General features: G+C 41.7%; 2 protein-coding genes across 2 annotated transcripts in view; one reads left to right on the top strand and one right to left on the bottom strand.

The window, feature by feature from the left end:
* Positions 1-1,240: 1,240 nt before the first annotated feature.
* NKX2-4 (NK2 homeobox 4) lies at positions 1,241-2,630 on the top strand (the record flags this gene model as incomplete). Its single annotated transcript, XM_081256769.1, has 2 exons — positions 1,241-1,694; positions 2,011-2,630. The coding sequence occupies 2 exons, from the start codon at positions 1,241-1,243 to the stop codon at positions 2,628-2,630; spliced, it is 1,074 nt and encodes a 357-aa protein (XP_081112895.1).
* A 6,114-nt stretch (positions 2,631-8,744) lies between these two features.
* XRN2 (5'-3' exoribonuclease 2) overlaps positions 8,745-22,768 on the bottom strand; it is an 85,542-nt gene continuing 71,518 nt past the window's right edge. Inside the window, exons 28-30 of the mRNA XM_081256666.1 lie at positions 16,850-16,913; positions 11,622-11,760; positions 8,745-9,281 (exon numbers count right to left, since the gene is read on the bottom strand). Coding sequence (XP_081112792.1) covers positions 9,216-9,281; positions 11,622-11,760; positions 16,850-16,913 — 269 coding nt within the window. The 3' untranslated portion in view covers positions 8,745-9,215. The remainder of the gene's footprint in view (positions 9,282-11,621; positions 11,761-16,849; positions 16,914-22,768) is intronic.

The raw sequence follows: 22,768 nt of genomic DNA, 5'->3' as shown, positions 1-22,768 counted from the left end.
GTTTTTTAAAGAATCTGTTTATCTACAGTATTTTTGAAGAGAAACTACCATTTTCACCTGATCTGTGCATCCATTTCATAATCCTTGAGCAGGTTATATTTTTCAAAGAACAATAAAAAGACCTATTTCGAATAGCTAGAAATATTTGGATTTTTGGGGTGTTTTCTTTCTCTTCTTTTTGATCATTGTAGTGATAGGTCAGTAAACCCTAAGTTGGATATTTGTACTTGGGGGGACGGGTGCGGGGGGAAAAAAGTGGGGGGGGGGAGAAACCCGTAAAGAACTTTGCAGGTGCAAGCTGAACAGGAAACATTAGAAAGATAAAAATGTACCCTCTTTCCCTTACCCGACCTCCATCCCCACAGAGGAGAAACAGAATACTTACAAGTTAGCATCTGTGTATTTGTATCTCTATGTGTTTTCTCTCTTCTTTGGATTTGGATACTTTGAGCTAATTTGGAAGTGCCCGTTTGGTTGTCCACAAAATGATGCTTGAGAGTCTAAGGTTGCATAAATTAGAAGCCCTAAAAAGGCACAGGACGGTCATTGTACCTCACTCTTTATGCGCTCTTACGGTGGGACCCAAGAGCCTTTCCTTTTCTTTCTTTCTTTCTTTCTCTCTCTCTCTCTCTTTTTTTTTTTTTAACACTTTAGATGATGGAGCGAGTGAGAGGCTGGTAGCTGGAGACGAATAGGCGAGCCCTGCACCATCCCCCCCCCTCAACTTAGCACCACATCCCCCCTCCCCAATTACCCTGGACTTTGCTACGAAGTCAGTAGTTTTAGGAAAACTGGGGTCTGGATAGGCAGAGGCGCGGAATCCTTCACTTCAAGCCTCGACGCCGGCCTCGGAGTTTCTATTTCTGGTGGTCCAGGATTGGGATAACGGCCGGGATGGAGGCGGGAAGCATGGAGAAAGCAAAGGGGGGTGATCTTTTCAAGAAACACCCAACTGCCCCCTTTACCTTTTTTGTCTCCACTATGGGGAGGTGGGGGGCCGAGAGAAAAAGATGTCAATGACCATTGTTTGCTCGTTTGCGATGTTGCTCCGCCCCCCGAGTCTGTCGTAAACCTGGCGCGGGACTAAAATAAACCCCAGATCCCGCAGCTCCGGGGGCTCAACGCGCCGCCGACTCCTGGTCACAGGCGCTGCCGCCCCGGCCCAGGTGGCGGCGACCCACGGCCGCCGCGTCCCGCCCGCGCCCGCCCCGGGCCCCCCTACCTGGCCGTCCGCCGAGCCATGTCGTTGAGCCCCAAGCACACGACGCCCTTCTCCGTGTCCGACATCCTGAGCCCCATCGAGGAGACCTACAAGAAGTTCGGCGGCGCCATGGACGGTGCGCCGCCCGGCCTGGGGGTGCCTCTGGGGGCCGCGGCCGCCGCCTACCGCGCGCCGCCGACCGGGCCCTCCTCGCAAGCGGCGGCCGTGGCGGGCATGCAGCCCCCGCACACCATGGCGGGCCACAACGCTGCGGCGGCGGCGGCGGCGGCAGCGGCGGCGGCGGCCGCCGCCGCCACCTACCACATGCCGCCCGGCGTCCCGCAGTTCCCGCACAGCGCTATGGGCGGCTACTGCAACGGCGGCCTGGGCAACATGGGCGAGCTGCCCGCCTACACGGACGGCATGCGGGGCGGCGCGGCAGCCGCGGCCACCGGCTGGTACGGCGCCAACCCGGACCCGCGCTACTCGTCAAGTGAGCGGGGCCGGGAGCGCGGGACGGAGGGCAGCGGACCGCGCGGACTTTTCCCGCCACAGTCCGAGGCGCGGGGGGCGCTGGGACCGGGCCCGGGGCGCGCGGGGTGTCCTGGGACCCTGAGCGCGCGGGGGGCGCTGGGACCCGGCCGGGGTCGCGCGGGGCGTCCTGGGACCCTGCGCGCGCGGGGGGTGCTGGGCCCCTGGGCGCGCGGGGCGTCCTGGGACCCGCCGGGGCCACGCCGGCGTCGCGGCCGCATTGGTGTGAAGAGAGCTGGGTGGCGGCTGACCGGCATTCCCCTTGGGCCCCTCCCCAGTCTCCAGGTTCATGGGGCCATCAGCGGGAGTGAACGTGGCCAGCATGGGGTCGCTACCGGGCATCGCCGACGCCGCCAAGTCTCTGGCGCCCCTGCATACGGCTGCGGCGGCGGCGGCGGCGGCGCCGCGGAGGAAGCGCCGCGTGCTGTTCTCGCAGGCGCAGGTCTACGAGCTGGAGCGGCGCTTCAAGCAGCAGAAGTACTTGTCGGCGCCCGAGCGCGAGCACCTGGCCAGCATGATCCACCTGACGCCCACGCAGGTCAAGATCTGGTTCCAGAACCACCGGTACAAGATGAAGCGGCAGGCCAAGGACAAGGCGGCGCAGCAGCTGCAGCAGGAGGTCGGCCTGGGCCCGCCGCCGCCGTCCCCGCGCCGCGTGGCCGTGCCCGTGCTGGTCAAGGACGGCAAGCCCTGCCAGAACGGCGCGGCCACGCCGACGCCCGGCCAGGCCGGCCCGCAACCGCCCGCGCCGACGCCCGCGCCCGAGCTGGAGGAGCTGTCGCCCAGCCCGCCCGCGCTGCACGGCCCTGGGGGAGGCCTGGCGGCCCTGGACGCGGCGGCTGGGGACTACGGCGGCGGCGCGCTGGGCGCCAACCTGCTCTATGGCAGGACGTGGTGACGGCGCGGGCCGGGCGGGGTCCCTCCTGACGCCTGAGGGTCGGCTTGGACCGACGGCGGACGCGGAGCTCGCAAACGGACGGACGGGTCGTGGAGGCGGGCGGGCGCGGAACCTCTCTACTGGGGGTGGGGACGCGACAGCCCCAGGATCGAATCACGAGCATCGCGCCAGGGGGCTTTGAGGTGGTTTCCTCCTTCCAGAGTTTCCTAAATTATGTGAAAAGCCGGCCGAGTCCCTATGCACCACGTTCCTAACCAAAGCTCTCAGAATTTTAAACGTTGGAGACTTCGTTGGTGTTTGTTGCTCTAAAAACCAACCCAGCTTTAGCAATGAATTCTTCTTGGAGTGGAACTCACCTTGGGAGATTAATTTTCGAATCCCCCTCCCCTTAAGTGCAATTTCATTAATGTTTGATGGAAAGTAAATTTAATTGTAGCTCAAGGTGGATCATGCACATAGCAACATTATTGCAGAGGAGTTATTGCCATTTACAGAAATGGAATAAACTTAATCAAAATATTGCTTATACGAATTGATACAGCGTTTTAAATTTAATGCTGTTTTTTAAATGTTTCGATCATTATTTGGCAATGAGTGTTTGTATATTACCCTAAAAGAGGATTTTCCCCCTAATATGCAGTTCATCAAAAGAAAGAAGGGTTGTTGTAAGCTACTTTTTATATGGAAACTGGTCTCCCCAATGAATGGATAAAATAAATGACACCCTGTCTTTCTGTAGACATGTTATTTACTCTTTCTAAGGTATTTGCTTATCTTAATTTGAATACCGTGATAAAACATTAGAACAAGTAAGCAAAATTGCTAAGATAGACATCAATTAATTAACCTGTTTGAAAGCATGTCAAGAAGAGAATAAGGTGATTTACTGAATTGTAATCAGTATGTAAAGAATAAATAACTAAAATATTTATAATTTTCTCATATTTAGAACTTAATAGGGGTTACACACCGATTTTGTTGGTGTTTTCTTGTACAAATAATGTATTTACTCTTTAATATGATGATTTATATTTCCTGTGTTTCAAAAGGATATTTAAATATAACTTAAAAGAACCTTAAGTACTTTTTTTTTTTGGTAAGAGTCAAATGGTCATTTATTTTTCACTAAGTTGTATAGGTTTTTTTTTTTTTTTAACACTACTTGGCATGATGGGACAACACAGCTCAGTTGACTCATGATTTAAAGAACTGGTAGCGGAGTAAAAATACTAAAAGCTGAAGAACGTGAGCTTATGAAATGAAGAAAAATTAAAGACGTTAACATGGGTAAAATGTGATTTATAAATGACCAAAACATCTACCAGAGACCTTAAAGCTCTTCTACATTTGAAGTTTTAGAATTATAGTTTGAAGCGAAACATTTTATTTAACTTCATTGTTTGGGTGTTTTTCTGAATGTGCAAAGTGCATTCTTTAAGAAGGTGTTTTAAAAGTTGCACTTTCTCTAAATGTATTTTATATAGTAAATAATAATAATAGTAATTTAAAACTCCAGTTCCGTCCACAAAGAGGAAAAAAAAACACTAAAGAAGCAAGGGGATCAGCCTTTATCAAGGGGCTGTGAATGCATTTTTGTAAAATGATAACTGATTTTTAAAACATTTTACATAAAAAAATAAGCAGAAAAAATAGTATGACAATGGTGCAATACACCTGAAGGAAATTTTCCCAATTTGGGTTTTTGCATACTAATAAAATTGACTTTCAGAATATTAGCCAAGCTAGCATAACTATTACTGATGTGCCACATTTCAAAATGATTGTTTATATTGATCAGATTCCTTCAAATTCTGAAATTTTACTTCTAGAAAACATGTTTTAAAAGTTCACATGGTTTGTAATTTTTTTTTTTTTTACAGCCCAATACTTAACAAAAGCAAGAATATCTTATGGACTAAGGGCTCCAAGTAACATTTAAAGAAAATAAATCTTCATGGACAGTTTTTTCCTTGCTAATTTCTGGAACAAAAAATCCCTTAGACTAAGTGAACTCTCTATCAAAAAGACCATTAAGAAGAAACAGCCTTCTTTATACAATATTTTCTGAAAGTGTATTTGGTACAGGCGTATCTCTTTCCTTTCAATGTTCCTTTAAATAGTAAAGGACCCAAGCCAGAAGTAATTGCTGCAGAGGGCTTAACATTCTACACCCAGAAACTTACTGAGTTTATGTGTGCACATCCTGAAATTAGGACAAGGTTTGATTTTGAAACATTAAAACAGAAAATGTTTTTATTATAGAATTCCACATTCTGATTAATGCAAAACAAGAGCTTTTTTCTTCTTTTGCAATTAGTGCTTTGCAGATCTTTTATAAAAACACAAATGGCCAGACTAGGTGAAACTCATTAACTGAAGAGGAGGATAAGTGTCCACGACCAAGAGGGAGGGCTGGCGCAGGGTCTAAGTGGAACAAAGCCCCTCCAAAGTTTAGCAGAGGCCACAGTAAAACTCGGTTTCAGAAATGCGAACTGCAGATGTGACACTTTCCTAAATGTTTTGGAGTTTTACAGCATTCTAATGTATCTTTTCCAACTGAGGCACAGAAACCAAGATCCAGAATCAAAGTTGCAGAGAGGAACGGCAGGGATGGCAGGTACTTTTCTGAAATCTGTGTTGGGATGTAAATTGAAGCGGGGTGTGTGTGTGTGTGTGTGTGTGTGTGTGTGTGAGCGCAATGTTGAAGGATACAGGAAGAGTGTTTTGTATATGGAAGGGGGGATGGTGTGTGTAACCCAGTTGTCTTCTATTTAAGGCTTTGCTTAGAACTAAAACCTAATGGTCGGAACAAGTAAGTCAATCAGACTTTTATCAACACAGATGTTGTGTTCAAACTCCATTCTGCTATCGACTGTTTACTTTCAATTTAAAGCAAATCAGAGATGCAATCCTGTTCACTAAATGCAAGCACCTTCCAAAGACTTGCTTTGTTAACTGCATTGAATACTGATGATTTATAAACTTTTAGAATAAACTGGTGAACCATTGTCACATAAAGACCCATCGATTGGATTTTTAGCTATGAATTTGTGCATCAGATAAGTGCACTGTGTAGTGGCAGTATAAATTTCAGATGTAGTTTAAAGCATGAATGATACTGCCCAACTGTTTAATATAACACTAACGTGTGGATAAAACCCTGTATGTTAATTACTCAAGTCCAGTTTTTAAAAATAACTGCTGCTTGCCATGCCCAAATACAATGGGACAGGGCACTAGGATACATTTTATTAAAAATGAATTAAATAAATAGACTTTTGCTGCTAGTGAGAACTGGTGAGCATCTGGACAAGATTCAAAGAAGACTTGAAGTCAGGAATTCGCTCTCTCCAGTAAGTATTAAGATAACTTTGTGATTTTAAGATCACTTTTATGTCATTATTTTTAAGCCTGGAGGTAAGCTTAAATGGAAGCTTCTGAAAGAGGTGTTTTGGTTTCATTTGTCTTTGCTTTAGAATGTTTACCTGCAGTTGAATGAGATGCCTTTTATTTCAGTTTCTAAATTCCATGTAACCTCTTATTTCAGTAGTTGCTTAAGTGATTTCTAATAAAAGTTTAACCATGAATTTGCCCAAGTCTTAAGTTGTGCAGGCTATTTTGTAGTAGTGAATAGCTCCATTCCCATTTCACACACACAAATTAAAGCATGTTCCTCTTTGGCCCTCGTGCATTGTATACAGTGTCAGACAACAAGCAACGCAGGCATTCACTTCACCCCGAGTGGGGCGTTTGCTACTTGATTAGTTTTACTTTTTTCCCGGTTAGAAGTAGCAGAGCCGTCGCTCGCGGGCACGCATCCGGTGGGTCGGCTCCAGGCCGCCCTGGGGGCGGGAAGCGGCGCCGACGAGTCGGATGCGGCAGGGGCCGCAAGCCGCCTGCGAACCTGCGAACCGGGCGTCCAGGTGACTTCGGAGAATGTCTACATTCTAATTTCGAAGCAAAGCGAAATTCGTTTACGCTCAGGCTTGGAGCTTAAATCAGCAGCCTCGGGAGAAGACCCTTTCCGTTCTTTCCTTCCAGGTCCCAGTATTCGAACGCGTGCGGAGCTGAGACGACGCTGGGCTGGCGGAGAAGCTGCGGCGCGGGGGCCGCCCGGGGATCCGGGCCAGGATGCCGGGCCCCCTGAGCCCCGGGCGTCCCCGCCCCCGCCGAGCGCCCCCCGAGCCCGCCCGGCCGGCCCTGGCTCTAGCTCTGCCTGCCGGTCATCTCCCCGCCTGCCTCCCCGACGCTACACGGCGGCCGGACAGCACTTTCGAGGGATGGCCGTGGGCTCTAAGGCTTTGCCTCACTGGACCCTACGGAGAACAGCTGCTCACCACGGGCTCTTAGCGCCGCGATGAAGTCGGGCTGTTTTCAGGTTCTAAGATTCTTAAAAATCTTTAATGAGACCCTGAAAAAACTTGGCCCTACGTAAACATACTACAATGGAGTTAATTACATAAAATTGACCCGTTGACTTTACACCCGAATATGGAGGGGATAGTTATAGCTTTAAACATGCCATTTAAAGTTCTAAAAAGCGTTTACTTGTTAAAATAACAGGGCATTTTTCTGGGAGTTAGAAAGAGATGCAGAGTAAGGAGAGGGAAGGAAGCGAGGTCTCACCACCCGCTAGTGGGACTCTAGCCGGCTTAATTTTTCCATCAGGCTTTTTGCCTAGGTGTCTTCAGAACACTTTAAACGTTAATTTTCAAACTTGTTTTGATCCGTTACATGTAATGGTGAAAGAGCCAAATCAGAAACAATTATTTTAGACACGCTCATGATAGCTTAAAACAAAATTAAAAACTAGACCAAAATTAAAGATCTGAGAAAATACAGGTTCTGCAGAAGTGTGGGTAAGGGGTACTTACGAAGCTCTGTACACTAAGTAAGACATGTATGTGGACTCCTTTGGAGTATGCAGTACTGATTTAGGCGCTATACATTTTCAGTATTTGGAAGATAGAGAAATCTAACAGAAGGTATTATTCCCACTTTAATGTATTGTGAAGTAATATATAATGCTTGTTAATTCCCAGCAGAGACTCTTTATCTCAACAATAAAGGACCCTGCTCTATTCACCCATCATCAGCAATGAACTCAATAGCTTCAAAATACCTTCCTATCCAAGGTTAAGGTGGGACTTTTTCTGAATAGATTTAAGATTAACAAGTGTGCCTTTGTAGAATACTAAAGCAAGAATGTCCCAGGTCAGAAAGTCAGAGAGAAACCTTACTTTACAATCTGAGGCTAGAATGGAAAGGTGGAAACAAGGCAACAAGTCTTCATACGTGTGTCTGGGTTGGTTGTGGCAATGAAAATGCATATGGAAGTGCTGCACGTGAACTGCAGGCATAAATGTAAGGAACTATAGTGTGCTTAGTAGCAAGAAAAAAATAAGTACAAGTTGAAATCTATTGTGAAATAATGCAAAAACTTGCCAAGGAACATAGGCAATTTAGCTAGGAATTAAACTTTAAGTTTTCTTTCTTTCTGCCCTCCCATTGGGTTCTGTGTAGTGTTTTTTCAGCTTAAGTACAACTGACCTACACCACTGTGTTACTTCCAGGTGCATAAAATGATTCCATATTTCTACACACTATGAAATGATCACCACAATAAGTCTAGTTACCATCTGTCACCACAAAAATAATATTATTGATTATATTCCCCATGTTGTACATTCCATCCCATGACTCATTTATTTTGTAGCTGGAAGTTTGTACCTCAATCCCTCTCACCTATTTCACTCATCACCACTCCCCGGAATTTTTCAACTCTTCTTAGAGATTTAAAACTAGTCCTTAAAACTGCAGTATAAATCTACATGAAATTTGTAAAATGTAAATAATTTATTCTCATGAAGATTTTATAATTTGCCAGATCAGTGGCAGACACATACATGGGTTGGTTGGGTTGTCTTGCTGACCATATCCTCTTAAAATCTACTTCTTCATTTTCTTTTGACATCTAATTGTAGAAATAAATTGTTTTCTGATATACTGATTAAAAAACACACAAAAAAAGACAACAAAAAAATCACATGCTTGGCCAAGATTTTCAAAGTTTAAATACTGTAAAAGAAAAACAAGAGACCAGAGTTTTACGTTTTGTTTTTTTTTTTTACTAAAGTCCAGAAATTTCCATATGACAAGTACATTAATGAAATGTTCCCAAAGAAATACTGAACAATATACACTCTAGTTGGCTGAGAGTTCCAGCTCAAGAGTTCATACCTAATTTTGCATTAAAAATCAGCATGGATCTTAGATGATCTAGAATACACTGTGTTTTGAAATCCACAGCTGGTTTGATTTTTGAACATAATGAAAAACCAGTATTCCTGTTCCATCAAATGTGTTTTACAAGCAATAATAAATTCAGATCCACTGTATTATGCAACACACATCTTTGGAAAGCAACATAAACAGTGAGATCGGATCAGTAGAAATATACACAGTTAAAAGAAATACACAAAGTACTGTAGTTTTATTAAAAACTACTACTTGAGAAAGAAATCTTTCCACAAATAGCATAAAACTGTAGAATGATGAAAGGATTTGGGAAAGCTTTACAAAAGCCTAATTCCAACTGTATCTTCCTGAAGGTGGTGGCAAAGGGTATTTCCTTCCTTCTCTGGGATATCCCTGGAAAAAAAGAGCAAAAGAAAGAGTTTATCTTCTGGATTAACACTCCTGCAAAGAAACTAATCTTACTTCTCTGTGGAAAAACACACTATAAAGAAGGTGAATATGTCTTACAGGTATATCACATGGAAGGTCTCCATAAACGGGTACTTTTGGTCTGCAGCTTCACAGAAAGCTGCATGCAAAGTGGGACATCAGCATAAATGCTCACTGACAACTAACCAAACAAGCCTTAACAAGCGCTTGAAAAATTCCTTAAAATGCACACAAATGAAGGATAGTTAAGTGTCTTGTGTATAGCACTTGTCATTCTCAGTTCTCCCTACCACCCCCTCCCCCTCCCCAGCTCGTAATTCAAGCCACACTGTGGTAAGGTGCCCACATCATCTTCACACATATAATATACTAGGAAAGTCATTTTGCTTAACAAAGGCAGGAACTTGCTGCATCAGTTGAGGCCTAATGAACTATTAATTTTAGGGTTTTTTGTTTGTTTAGCTATAAATAATAGTGTACCACATTAGGTTATTACATAATCAATTACTGGCAGTATTCCTAACAGTTCCTAATATGCTTGCAAATAACATTTCTGTACAACCTGAAGGTAAATGTGATGTGTCTCCCATCACAATTCCCTTTCTACGGAGGATTCTGAAATGGACCCCCTTCCCCATGTTGCCACTCAGAGCACTTCACTAGTTTAAATTATAACATGAATATGTGTAGTCCTTCAAGGTCATAATGTAGGCTAAGGACTTGTTTAGTCATATAAACTCCACTAAAAATATAATGAAGTCATAATTTTACTGCTTTTAACAATAAACTTCTAAATTTAATAGCGCTTCAAAATTCTGATTTAATTTTAAAAAAATCTCCACAGAAAAAAAGACTAAGAAAGAAATTTATTTCCAAAAGGTCCTAAAGGAATTATAATGTACAACCAGTTTGCATCTCCTAAGTGAATAAGAATTTTACCTCGTGTAACAGCAAAAAGCTCCTTTAAAGGGACGCGCTCCCCTAAAGGAGGCAGGGGGGGCGCTGAACTGGGGTCAGAAGTCACAGGCGTCCCCAGCTCTGCTGCCCAACCCAAAGGCAGGAGGGTTAAGCTTTCGACTCCTGACTTGGAAAATGAGGTGACTGGACTCAACTTCCTCCAGAGCTTCTTCTAGTTGCAAGTGTGCCTTCCTTTTAAAAATATTCATCATTTAGGTTGCCCAGTGTCCCCTCGACACTAGCAGCATAAACAGTCTCAATCTACTGAACCTACCGATAGCATCTGTAGAGATCTCGGGCTGAGAGTATGCAAAGTCATATTCTACAAATTGATTCTAAAGAACTGTAACAAAATTCTCTCAAAAGACAAGATGATTACTTTCTCGTAAAGTGAACTGAGACTTGTAAGAATACACCAAAAAAGTGTGGAAAAAAAGATTTTTCTTAGCTGGCAGAAGATTTTTCTCAGCTGTCAGAACAAAGGGACACATGGCAAGAACCTGAGTTAGAAAATTAATATTCGAAGCACTGCAAAAGGCTGTAGGCGACACCAGGTAAGCAATTTAAAAACCACTTCGCATCACCACAGGTGCCAACTCCAGGAATAGCACACACTCTGAATCACTGCATTCAGATCCTGTTCTCTGGCAAGCGTTTGATTAAAGAGCATGTAAATACTGGCCAGGGTGTCAAATGGCTGGGGGACAAACAGACTGAGGCAAACAGACCTCAGGCTTATATGTTGCTAAAAGTGGATGCTATAAAGAGAAGGGAATAAAGCTTACATTTACTGAATTTGTCTAGGAATTATTATACTCAATGTATAGCTGTTTAAATTTAGTTAAAAAAAAAGTGGGAAATTAGATAGGAAAGATTTCTTTCCATGCAGACAGAGAACAGATGAATCAAGACAGAAGACTCCCAAGAGGAATAAAGATAACGGCTGAAAAGGTGAAATATTACTTTCAGCTTCTAGAACATTACCATTTATTTTGAGAGATCTAGTTTCTATGAAACTAAAAAGCAATACCCTAAGGATAAATACCCTAAGGATAATGTTTTGGTGATGGACCATATTTGTGCTAAATATCAGATTGCTGTGATTAAAGGGGCTTTTGGTCTGAAAATTCTTCAGCATCATCAAAGGATAACCTATTCAGGGAGGCAGATACTCACCCCGTATACATTTTTAATGAGGGATCCAAGTTCGACTGAGCTACTCTATCAGTAACTTATCCACAGATGTTTAAGAAAACCAAAACCAAACCAAACCATGGAGTCCCAAGAGGCACGGTTCAATTCAGAGTGAGCAGTAAGCTTTCCATGCCACAGCCCCCGCTGCATCACCTGTCTCCCGCCGCGATCATCACGTCTGGGTGCATACCCGCCCGGCCCGGCGAGCATCTGGTACTGGTTTGGCTGGAAGGCTGCGTTTGGGGTTTGGAGCATCCGGTTCCATGGCAGCAGAGGTTCGGCCCCAACGCCTCTGTGGAAAAGCATCATGTTTGCATTAAAAGTCAGAAGGCTAAAACCTGGCAGGTATCGTCATCTCCAAATCTGAGGACAATCCAATCTGCCTGGATTTGTCGTAGGGGATATGTAGTATCAGAGTGTCCTTTATGTCCCTCACAGTGAATGTAGTTTAACACGTTTCAGGAAGTATCAGCATTTATTTAAAAGGATGTTTAAACTCAATTGAATCAGAAAGGTCTGACTTAAAAAAAATTTTGTTCACCTTCAACTGTCAAGTTTCCTTTTAGTCACTTAAAATTTTGGACCCAAGATCACCAAGTTGGATACATTTTAAGATGCTATCCAGGGCTTCCCTGGTGGCGCAGTAGTTGAGAGTCCGCCTGTCAATGCAGGGGACACGGGTTCATGCCCCGGTCCAGGAAGATCCTACATGCTGCGGAGCGGCTGGGCCCATGAGCCATGGCCGCTGAGCCTGCGCGTCCGGAGCCTGTGCTCCGCAACGGGAGAGGCCACAACAGTGAGAGGCCCGCGTACCGCAAAAAAAAAAAAGAAAAAAAAGGAAAAAAAAAAGATCCTCTCCAAAGAGTAAACATGTACAAGACAGGAGAATGAGGCTTTATTTTTAAAAATGTCCAGGCTGGTTCTTGGAGTCCATTCTTTCTAGTTAATTGCACACTGCAAATGAATTCTTACTGCTGAGTATTTTGAATCTAGGGTAGGGGACTTGGCTGTTTTTTCCCATCCATTATTCTGCTCAATATGTCAGAAGGTCTGATCAGGAGGAAACCTTTTCAAGTTCTATTGATGCAGCTTTCAATTGACCACGGTGACCTAGCAACATGAGCACTAATTGGCATGGGCTGACTGGCATTTGGTGTACAGTTTACATGGGAACACAGATTCAACAGCTATTCTAACCCAGTTTGCTGGCCCAGATTATGGTCAAAAGAAATGTTTTAATTGTCTTCAAGTGCCTATTTTAACTTTGCAGATACAAAACAACAGGTATGATGTATTAAATCATAACAATCTAAAACTGTCACATAAATAATGTAGCAAAGATTTACCCTCTAAAAGCAATCACCATGTATGACATAACTTTCTTGAGGCATTTTCCTCAACTTCCATTTTATAGAACAGTCATTACAAAGAATAAACAGTAGCAAAATTCTCCAGTATATTTTAGCATTAGAAGCTTTGGGGCCATTACAGATGTTGGGAGGAATTATAAGCAAACTTTAAATTTGCTAAAGCAGCTATAACTGATCAGCATATGAATTTCACTTCCTAGGTCTTAGGGGGAAAAGCCCAAAGCTGGGCTCACTGGGTAATGCATTCTTCTCACAGCTATTCAAGCTTGAATCCATCCTCTCTACCCCCCACTCTCCTCCCTTCACTTGGAGCTTGCCCTGTTTTTTTTTTGTTTTTTTTTCAAACACCAAAGATAATTATTTTTGTGTGACGGCTCTAAGAACAGCTCTTTTAAGAACTCTAGAAAGGCCAATGCTATTCTTCACAGTTCGTGGTGAAACCAGGACTCTAATAATATAATTTTCTGGGAGTCAAAATAAAATGAAAAATCTGTACCTCAGAAAGAATATGCATATATTCAGGGTTTTTAATTATTTTTTTGGATTCATTAATAAATATATTTTAGTGAGAAGGCCTCATCTATTTAGCAAGAACAGCTCCATATGTAGAGAACATATGGTCTCTTCCACTCTCTGCAGGACTGAGGGGTTAAGGTTTGTGCTGTGACCAAGGAGGCTCATCAAAACTGAGCATGCAAACCCCACTTGCATTAAGTACAACTCACACATTGTATTAACTGTGATCATTTTTTCTTTCCAGTTTTATAATGCTAAAACTCACTCAACTGAGTTTCAGGAAAATCTGCTGGTATGGATAAAATACATTATAAATGCAATTTTACATTATTTTATGATTTAAAAATAGGTTAGGAACAAAGCCACAGTTTAAAAGCACAAAGTTCTCCTTTTTGTTTGAAATGATTACTTGAAATGTTTTTGACAAGAACAGTATTTATAAAACTAATTTAATTAAAATTAAATGGAAATAGCAGGTAAGAGGGACATGTACACTCTCTTCTGCTTGTTAGTGGCAGAAAGGCCTTCATTTTACACAAGTTTATCACTTTTCTACACTGTACTAATTATATTAGTTTGCAAATACTTACAAACTGAAATTTGCCCTGGAAAATACATTTTAAATCTGGGATGGAAGCGCTGAAGCTGACACGTTTTAACTTTTTAAAATCAGTAGCCATCGATTGAGGCAACTTATTTGAGGCATTTGGCATCATGAATGGCAACAATATTCTTAAGTTTCTAAATTACTGCTCTGGAAAGTAGCTGGTAATGCGATGTAACTACATACTACCACTGGGGTATCTTTAATTTATATATATATATATATATATATATATGTGTGTGTGTGTGTGTGTGTGTGTGTATGTATGTGTGTGTGTGTGTGTGTGTGTGTGTGTGTGTGTATATATATATGGCAAATCAGCTTTAAAAAATTTTCTGTGACTGAGCTTAGCACCCATTTAAGTTAAAAACTAAATGGCCACCTTGGATACGGCCAGAAAAGAGAATGCTCCGCTGGCAAAGACACACACAACAGGGCAGAAACTCAGGTGAGGAGGAGGCACACGCTGGACCTCACTCGCCATCAACACAATGATCGCCCGGTTGTCTCTGTGTGGAGAGAAGAAGGCGGGGGCAGGGATGCGCCCAGTGTATTTTTAAGTGAAATGAATATACGAATTATATATACTATTTCAAAGTAGGAATTAATTCAAGAAAGTGTAGTTTATTTAAAAAAAAAGTACACTCAAAATTTTCTTCTCTAATAGGGTTTTCAACCAAACACTCAAAACTGTGCAGTGGAAAAGTACTGGACTAATGGTCAGTAAAACCTGGTTCTAGGAAGAATTCTACTTACCAGTTGTGACATCTCCGCAAAGTCAAAGTGACTATGAGTTTGTATTTTCTCCTCTATGCCTTGTAAGGTCAGAAAGGTTAGACTGACACGTGCTATAGAAACGAGTGATGTACTGTATTTGCTAAGAGGCTGGCTAATAGAGAAGTTTAGGAGGCTGAATTCAAACTTTGTTTTCTTTATGAATAAATGATGTGTTTCTTAAACGACCATGATTTAAGACATAAGAAAGAATTATATTACGCTCACACGTAACTTCTGCTTTACAGCATGATTTTAGTTTCTGACTAAAACTGAACCAAAAACATCCACAAAATATGTCCCAGATCTGTTGGGTTCACAGAGTCAGTCCAGAAGATACCAACTTGGCGAGGGCAGAACAAAAAAACCCGATGGATGTCAGGACACAAGGTGATAATCTTAGGGAAACAATGGGTAGAGGGAAGGAAAGCTTCAGGACCGAAGAAAGGGTGCCTTGGAAGTGGAAGGGGCTCCTTGTCTTCTATGAAGTCCCCGTGGCATTCAGGAATATGATGCTTAGAGTCAGTTTTCTGATGAGTTTCGCTTGAGTGAAAAGTTTCTTAGTAAAGGATGGTGAGGAAGAGAGACCTCAGATAAGCTACTGAACTGTGTGCCTCAGTTTCCTCATCTGTAAAAATAACAACGTCCACTTCAAAGGGTCGCTAAGAGGAGTAAGTGAATTCATGTTTCTAAAAGCGCGTTAGCACAGTGCTGGTACTTCATAAGCAGATGATAATACTGGTGATTAATAATATGGGAAACAAGCAAGCAACAAAGTGGAGAAACGAAATCTTAAAATCAAACTTGACAAACGTAATGGAGAAAGACAGTTATTAAAATGAGATCAGTGTGAATGTGATAATATGTAATTTAGAAAAAAATTTACCCCTCACTCATTTAATCTGTTTGACAATGGTGCTACTCTGAGGATGCTGAAGTGGTACATACCATGTGCCTTGAGCACTTATACTGAAAACAAAACATAAACACAGGCAGTAGCAGTTATTTTAAATTAAAATGCAGCTTGCACTAAGTAGCTGATACTATTAATAAACAATTGAATAACATAATTTCTTTTATCTTCTTGAAGAAAATAATGAAATGAGGTTTTGGAGTCTCTAAAGAAAGACCTTTCTTAAAGGGGGTAGGGGTTATAACCCTGTTCAAATAACAACACCTCATTCATTTCAGATGTGAACAGCTCAGACTGCTAAAACGGCAGAAGAGAGGCAAACAAAACAGATCAGAACTGGGAAGGCAAAGAAGGAAGCCGTACTATGAGGGGGCTTAAACTCGTCTTAGCATTGACTGGTGCTGGCAAGACCAGCATGAGACGACAGACTTTAAAGCTGCCCTTAAAAAATTATTCTTCAGATGTTAATATAATTATTCATAACACGCCCGGCTGCCTTGTCGTGCAGAGACCACCTGACTTCGGAGAGCACAACTTATCAATGAAAGAACACATGTCAAACATCCCTTGTTATTAAACCATGTCACATTCTTCCTCGTCCGTGGTACTTATTAGACTGCAGATCCCATAATCCTCTTCTGAGTCCCTTCTGCATTTAATTCAGTTCAGTCTTAAGTAGTTAAAGAAACTGTTTTCAGTGGCAACTAATAACTACTGACCTACAGTGACACTGCACTACAATAGGCCTGTCAGCCCTGAAAAAGTTGTACCAAAGAAGCTGATTAGGACTTCAAGAGGTTTGCAGCAAGAATCAATGGTTGGTCTGTACTGATGCTGCGCTGCTGCCGGCACAGAAATGATAAAAGTGGAACCCCATTAGTTATGCCTCATTAAGCTGCACAACACTTCTAAAAAGAAATTTGTTTAGCCTGACCAAAACCTAATACAACTTTAAGCTCTCTGTGTTGCATTTTTCAGAGCACCTCAAAAGCATCAATAAAATAAAGGCCAAGAACCAAGAAAAGCAGGAAAGTATACAGGCATGAATCTTTTACTTCAACGTGTTAACCATCTATTTTCCTAAAGAAAGGGCACAAGAGAAACTATGTAGAGGGAAGAAAGTACATTTCATACCACAGAGAAAGCCCGAACTTCAAATGCTGATGTGAAATTTACTGAAAAGTCATATTTGCTTTAATATTACCTGTCAAATCTTTGCTGCTGGAAAAGGGGAGGAGGACCTCGCCAGGAATCCTGGGGCCTCATATCTGGAAGATAAACAGGAAAGGGTTGAACAGGAGATTTTTTTTTTTTTTGAAAAGTAATCACTATTCAGCTACCCACATATATTATAATTAAAAATTCTTGAAAAAAGTTGAGACTGAATATAAATTAAATAACTAGCATAATTACACACCCTGGAAATGTAAAAGGATATGAAACCAACAGGGTCAGTAAATCTGTCTGTTAAATTATTTCTCCTTTGATAACAAAACATAGTTTTAGAAGCCTTGGTCATTAAACTCACATTTCTCTCTCCCTCGCTATCTGTGTACGTACATATGTAAAGGTGTTTTACATTTATATTTTAAACGCTGTGCAAAATGATGGTATTTTGGTTTTATCCGTAAATACAAACTGAACGAACAGTAACTTTAATAGAAATCCTAAGATCTGCCCCCGAAACGTGTAAACAGGACAGAATGCTGACTTGCCTAGCTGTGCTAACATGAAGCAGACAGTACACAATCTCTCCAACACAGGTCAGAAGACATGTTCATAAAGGGACTGCCCACTTCCCTATTGTTTTCTGAGAGTCAAACCTCTTCCCTTAACAGAAGCTAAGCTGGGAACATCGAACGAATTACAAGTAATAGTTAAGTGGCTGCAGGTCCTCTGTGTAAATGGGATGAAGGGCAGCCCCAGCACAGTCGGCAGGTTGGTATCAACCAACCACTATTCCAGTCCCCAGCCTCAGTCATCTCAGCCACCTTCCAGCAGGGTCTGAGTGTGACCTAATTAAAACAGCTGTTCCAGGAGTTGTCTAATGAGGTCTCCGCGTGAGGACAGTAACCTCCTCCAGACTCCCAAGGCCCAAGGACAACAAGGCTTACCATAATGTATTCAGGCTCACATTTTAATGGAAACACAAACTAGAAACATGCTTTTCGAAATTACTTTCTTAAAGGAAAGAAGAAATGAAAGCTTATCTCTGGTTACCAACCAAAAAAATGCAATCTGGGTTTACTTGGGGGTGGGGGGGTGGAGAAAAGAAGAAAGAAAAGTAGAATTGTGCTTTAAAACCCCCTGCAAAGGAGAATCTGGAACAAGTAAGGCACCTGGCTGCTCACAAGGGTTCCAGCATGAAACACCCAGCTGCTGCTGCTCTGGAAGCAACACAGTCGAGGTACTGGACCAAAGAAAGCCTCCTAGATGGACAAGCCACCCCAGGGGAGCCACCCCAGCCCCTGGCCCAACGATCAGTGCACGCGCCAGGCCTTCACCACCATCACTTCCGAGCAGAATTCCATTCTGAACTGAAAGAAAGGTGGCACCCCTAGTCAATCTGCATTAAGTCCCCCTTTTATCTCTTAAAAACCAAATTAGTAGCGGTCAAACTGAGAACAATGCTGAGGAGGTTTCCCGTTGGTCATTAGATATTCAGAACCTGAATGGAAACTCAGGAAGCTCATTGCCACACAATCCACAGGAAACAGGGCCAAGATCCCTAGTCTAGGCCCAGAATAACTTCTGAATCACTATGCAGACTGTACACCACCAGAAAATCTAAATCAGAGGAGGTAAAACCAGAAATTCTTACAAGACAGCAAACCACCTGTGCAGTTTACTTCTATAGAGAAACTTAAAATACACTATACGATTTTCAGTGAGTTACGAGAAAGCAATCTACTGAAAGTAAAGCCAACATTTTGGCCACTTTTCCTGATGATTACTTTGTTAAACTTGTAGTCCATAACTATTCAGATACTGCACAAAACTTAGGTCAGTGAAAATTGGTTAAAATGTTCCCAGGAAGTATTGTATTTTAGTGTCTTATTATACAAAATTAGCTAATATAGCAAAGGTCAAAAGAAATACAGTAAATTTCATTTGGACCCCTGTCTAGCTCTGTACTTCACATGTCCCAGAATCACTGTGGTCACCTGGAAACATGCCTCTTTTTAACATAAACACTTAATTCCGTGATTCTGGTTGCATGGTGTCTCTTTATATACGATGTCATCACAGAACACACTCTCCATGGTACTAATAAAAGCTTCCACACAGGATCCCTAATAAATATAAAATTGAATGAAGGTAATAAAAAAACACATTTACATTAAGAAAAGCCTTCAGAAATGTTTATCCTAATGTTTTATGAAAAATAAAGTCAGGGAAAAAGCTGGTATATTTCCTCCCAGGAACAGTATTAAGTGGAGGGAAAGTCCTCACCATCAGGAATACATGTTCACTAGATCCAAATACGCTGCGTGTTAGATTAAGCACACCGGTATTTCTAAGTAGAATTGGAATGTAATGTTCACTAAGTGTAAATGCTTTTTTCGGAGAGGGGGAGCCCTTCTCAGTAGTCTAATTGTATACCTGTAAGTGTCTAGAAAAACAGCCAGAGCTCCTACCCCACCAATTCTGGTATGCCAGATGCTGCCCACTCTGTTTTGCTTTCACTATTTCTCACCTCCAGGACAACTTTTTTTTTTCCACACAAACTCAGCACATGCAAAAACTATAGTTTTTTGTTAAAAACCTAAGCAAATTGTGTTAAGACTTTAAAATATCTCTTGCTTTCAACCCAAGAAGAAAAATAAAAAGGACTGAAGACAAATTTCAAGGCTACCTTTAAACAAATCTCTTCATGTGGCTCTGAGCAATATATATGGCCCTTAAGTGTTCATAAAGCAGAAATATTTCCTGGCTGAGAAGTAATGAAGTAGAATGTAAAACAAACTTATTATCATTCATTTGTATGGCTCTAAAAGAAGATCCATTTGAGAGGGAGAAAAAAAAATCTAAGATAGTGAATTGCACTTCACAAAGGTACAAGCAAGAGAGAGAGAAAAAAAAAATGACAGCTAATTTTTTCCTGTGGTCTTTAAAAACGTATCCTTTTTCTAGAGCTCTATGGCCACAGAAACCAAGGCTTCACCAATAGCTCCTCAAGTGACAATTTACCTAATCAGCGCAGCAATCATGGAAAAGATTCCATGTTTACTGATTGCACTAATCAAAAATCACTTTTCAAATGCAGCTAATTGACAAGTTTACCGACTGAAATGAAGAGAAGTGACATGTCACGTTCTCCAGGTTGCAGAAGCGAACGCTTTATTCATGCTGAGCACTTGGGGCTGCACTTGACTCTGACAAGTTCCCAGTACCCGGACAATCACCCGTCAGCCAAAAACTGACACATCAAAGACAAATCAAAGACTGACAGTGAGAAATGCCTGCAGCAGACGCTCGACAGAGCTGCAAGTATGACCAATGGCTCTCCTTGATGTAATTCTGCACCACATGAAAAACCAGCTGTGATATTGATACTACAAATATTCTTAAAAACTGACTAAATAGTTTAGATCTCAATTTTACTAAAACTATTTCTAAACAAATTTTAAAGTTCAAAATTCTACAAAGAGGAATGCTATCTTTTATCACTGAATACTTTCACAGTATCTACTATGTGCCAGGCACTGTTTCAAGTACTTAATAACTTAAACTCACTTAGTGTGGATATTTTGTGAGATGGCTGTTCTCTGTACCATTTTAGACGTGAGGAAAGGGAGTGCTGACAAAAGCCTGACTGAGGTCACAAGGCTATTAAGGGGTGGAGGGAAAGCCAAGACCACCCCCCCCCCAACACACTATGCTGCTCCATGGTTCACGTGCACTTGTACTGTCAGCTGAGGTGACTCTTCATGTTATTTTATGTCAGAAGGACCAGGAGAGCTGCCTCCTCAACCAGGAGGCTCAGAAGCTCAGGGTCTCAAGAAGGCAAGACCGGCGATCTGCAAACTACTTTCAATATTTCCAAAGTTTAGAATTCACATGACTACACACACCCAATTAAGACACGAAGGAAAAATAAACATACTTATTAACACATGCACTTCAGGAGTAAGCATCTTGACAAACACAGATTCATTGGGAGAAAATAAAAGATCTTGGGTACAACATCTGGAATCACTGCTCTTTTTTTTAATACCATTTTTACATTCACTTTATTAGTAATTGAATGTGGAAACAGTTTAACATTAGAAAATAATTCTTTTTGACATCTGACATTTTTTTTGAAAGTCCATAATTACTTTTTTTCTGTTTTGTAAGTTAGTTCATTTGTATCCATTTTTATTTTTTTAATTTTTTTGAATTTCATTTTATTTTTTTAATAAAACAGGTTCTTATTAGTTATCTATTTTATACATATTAGTGTATATATGTCAATCCCAATCTCCCAATTCATCCCACCACAACCCCCCGCCCCGGAATCACTGCTCTTCTTAAAAGGGTAATACTACCTTAAAACACTCTGTATTCAAAAAAGGTATGTAAATATAAATGTAAACGAAAGGGATCAGATACAAATTAGAACAGAAAATACAGAGAGAGAGAGATGAATGGAAGACAGATGGATCAACGGATGGATGGATGGACTGGTTGCCATATACAAAAGGATTAGGTCTGTCTGCATAAATATGAAATCTAGAGGTCACAAGAGACCATGAAATAAATATGCCAGAAAAATATTAATGACAGTAAACTAAAAAAAAAAAAAAAAAAAAGAAAAGAAAAACCAAATCTTATGTTGAGCCACATGTAAAGAGTATTGGGGAAAACATCCCAGAACATGGAATTTCCTTTCTCGACAGTTGGCAGCATTTGTCTGTGCTTATCATACAACTGTGACCAGTTTACTACCATGCAACAACTATTCTAGATTAGGCCGATTATTTCTCCAACACATCTCTTACAAAGGTATCAGGGAATACTGTGTGAAATGACATGGTTGCCTTCTAGGAAGTCCAATGTCACAACCCCAGGCTTTTCTAGGTTCTCGTATAACCAAGAGCAATTAGAAATCTTTAACCTATCCCAATCCTGCTTAAACTTTCACACTTCTGGCTTATACGGATATGATTCCCAATTTCCTCTCTCCTGAGCAGGTATCAGATCCTTATCGCTACCTCCAGGCAGATGGCATCAATGTCTTCAGGCATTTCAACCTCCACACAAGTCAGAACTATCATGTTCTTCCATCTTCCTCCATCCTCCTGTGCTTCCAAACTCTCTAGTCCCCCAGGTGCCCTCAGTGCACAAGAAGCCTCATCTGGAATCTTCTCTCTCCCGCACTTCGCACGTTCAACCCTTTAGTGCCTCCATTCCCACCTTCTCCACTTGGAATCCACTTCGCCACAGATCAGTCCAGACTTTCACCATCTCCCCCTAAACAGAACCACCACCAAGTCTTTCCACAAGCAAGATGTGGTTCTAGAAACGAGATGTAACTCCACACTTTTTTGCTTTAAATCGTTTTTAAAAACTCTTGCCAAAAAAGAGATAGAAGAATTCAGTGGTTTGTATGAGTCTAAGGATTAAGACACGACAACAATCTCACAGTAACCCTCACTAGAGAACAAAAATGTAGGAAACACTTTCTAACTTGTTTTATGAGGCCAGACGTGTGAAGAAAGCTATAAACTAATCTTTCGTAACACAGAGATGAAAAAATAACCCACGCTATACTGACACACACACACACACACAAAATTGATATATTACAAACAATTAGGCTTATTCCAGTAATGCCAGGTTAGTTTAACAGTCAAAAATCAATCTGTGTACATTCACCATGTAACAGAAGGAAAAAAACAAACAAACATTACCATCTCAAGAAATGGAGGAAAAGCATTTGATAAAATTCAATACCCACTAGAAACAAGGAATAGAAGGAGACTCCTTCTATAAATGAAAAAACTATAGCAAATATCATATTTAATGGTGAAATATTACAAGTTTTCCCCTTAAGACTGGGAATGAAACAAGGATGCCCACCATCACCACTTACACTGACTCACACTAGAGGTCCCAGGCAGTGCAATAAAACAAAAAG

The sequence above is a fragment of the Mesoplodon bidens genome, assembly GCF_964165515.1.
Source record: "Mesoplodon bidens genome assembly, chromosome: 15".
NCBI lineage: Eukaryota > Metazoa > Chordata > Mammalia > Artiodactyla > Ziphiidae > Mesoplodon > Mesoplodon bidens.
This window is presented reverse-complemented; position numbering and strand designations above follow the sequence as displayed.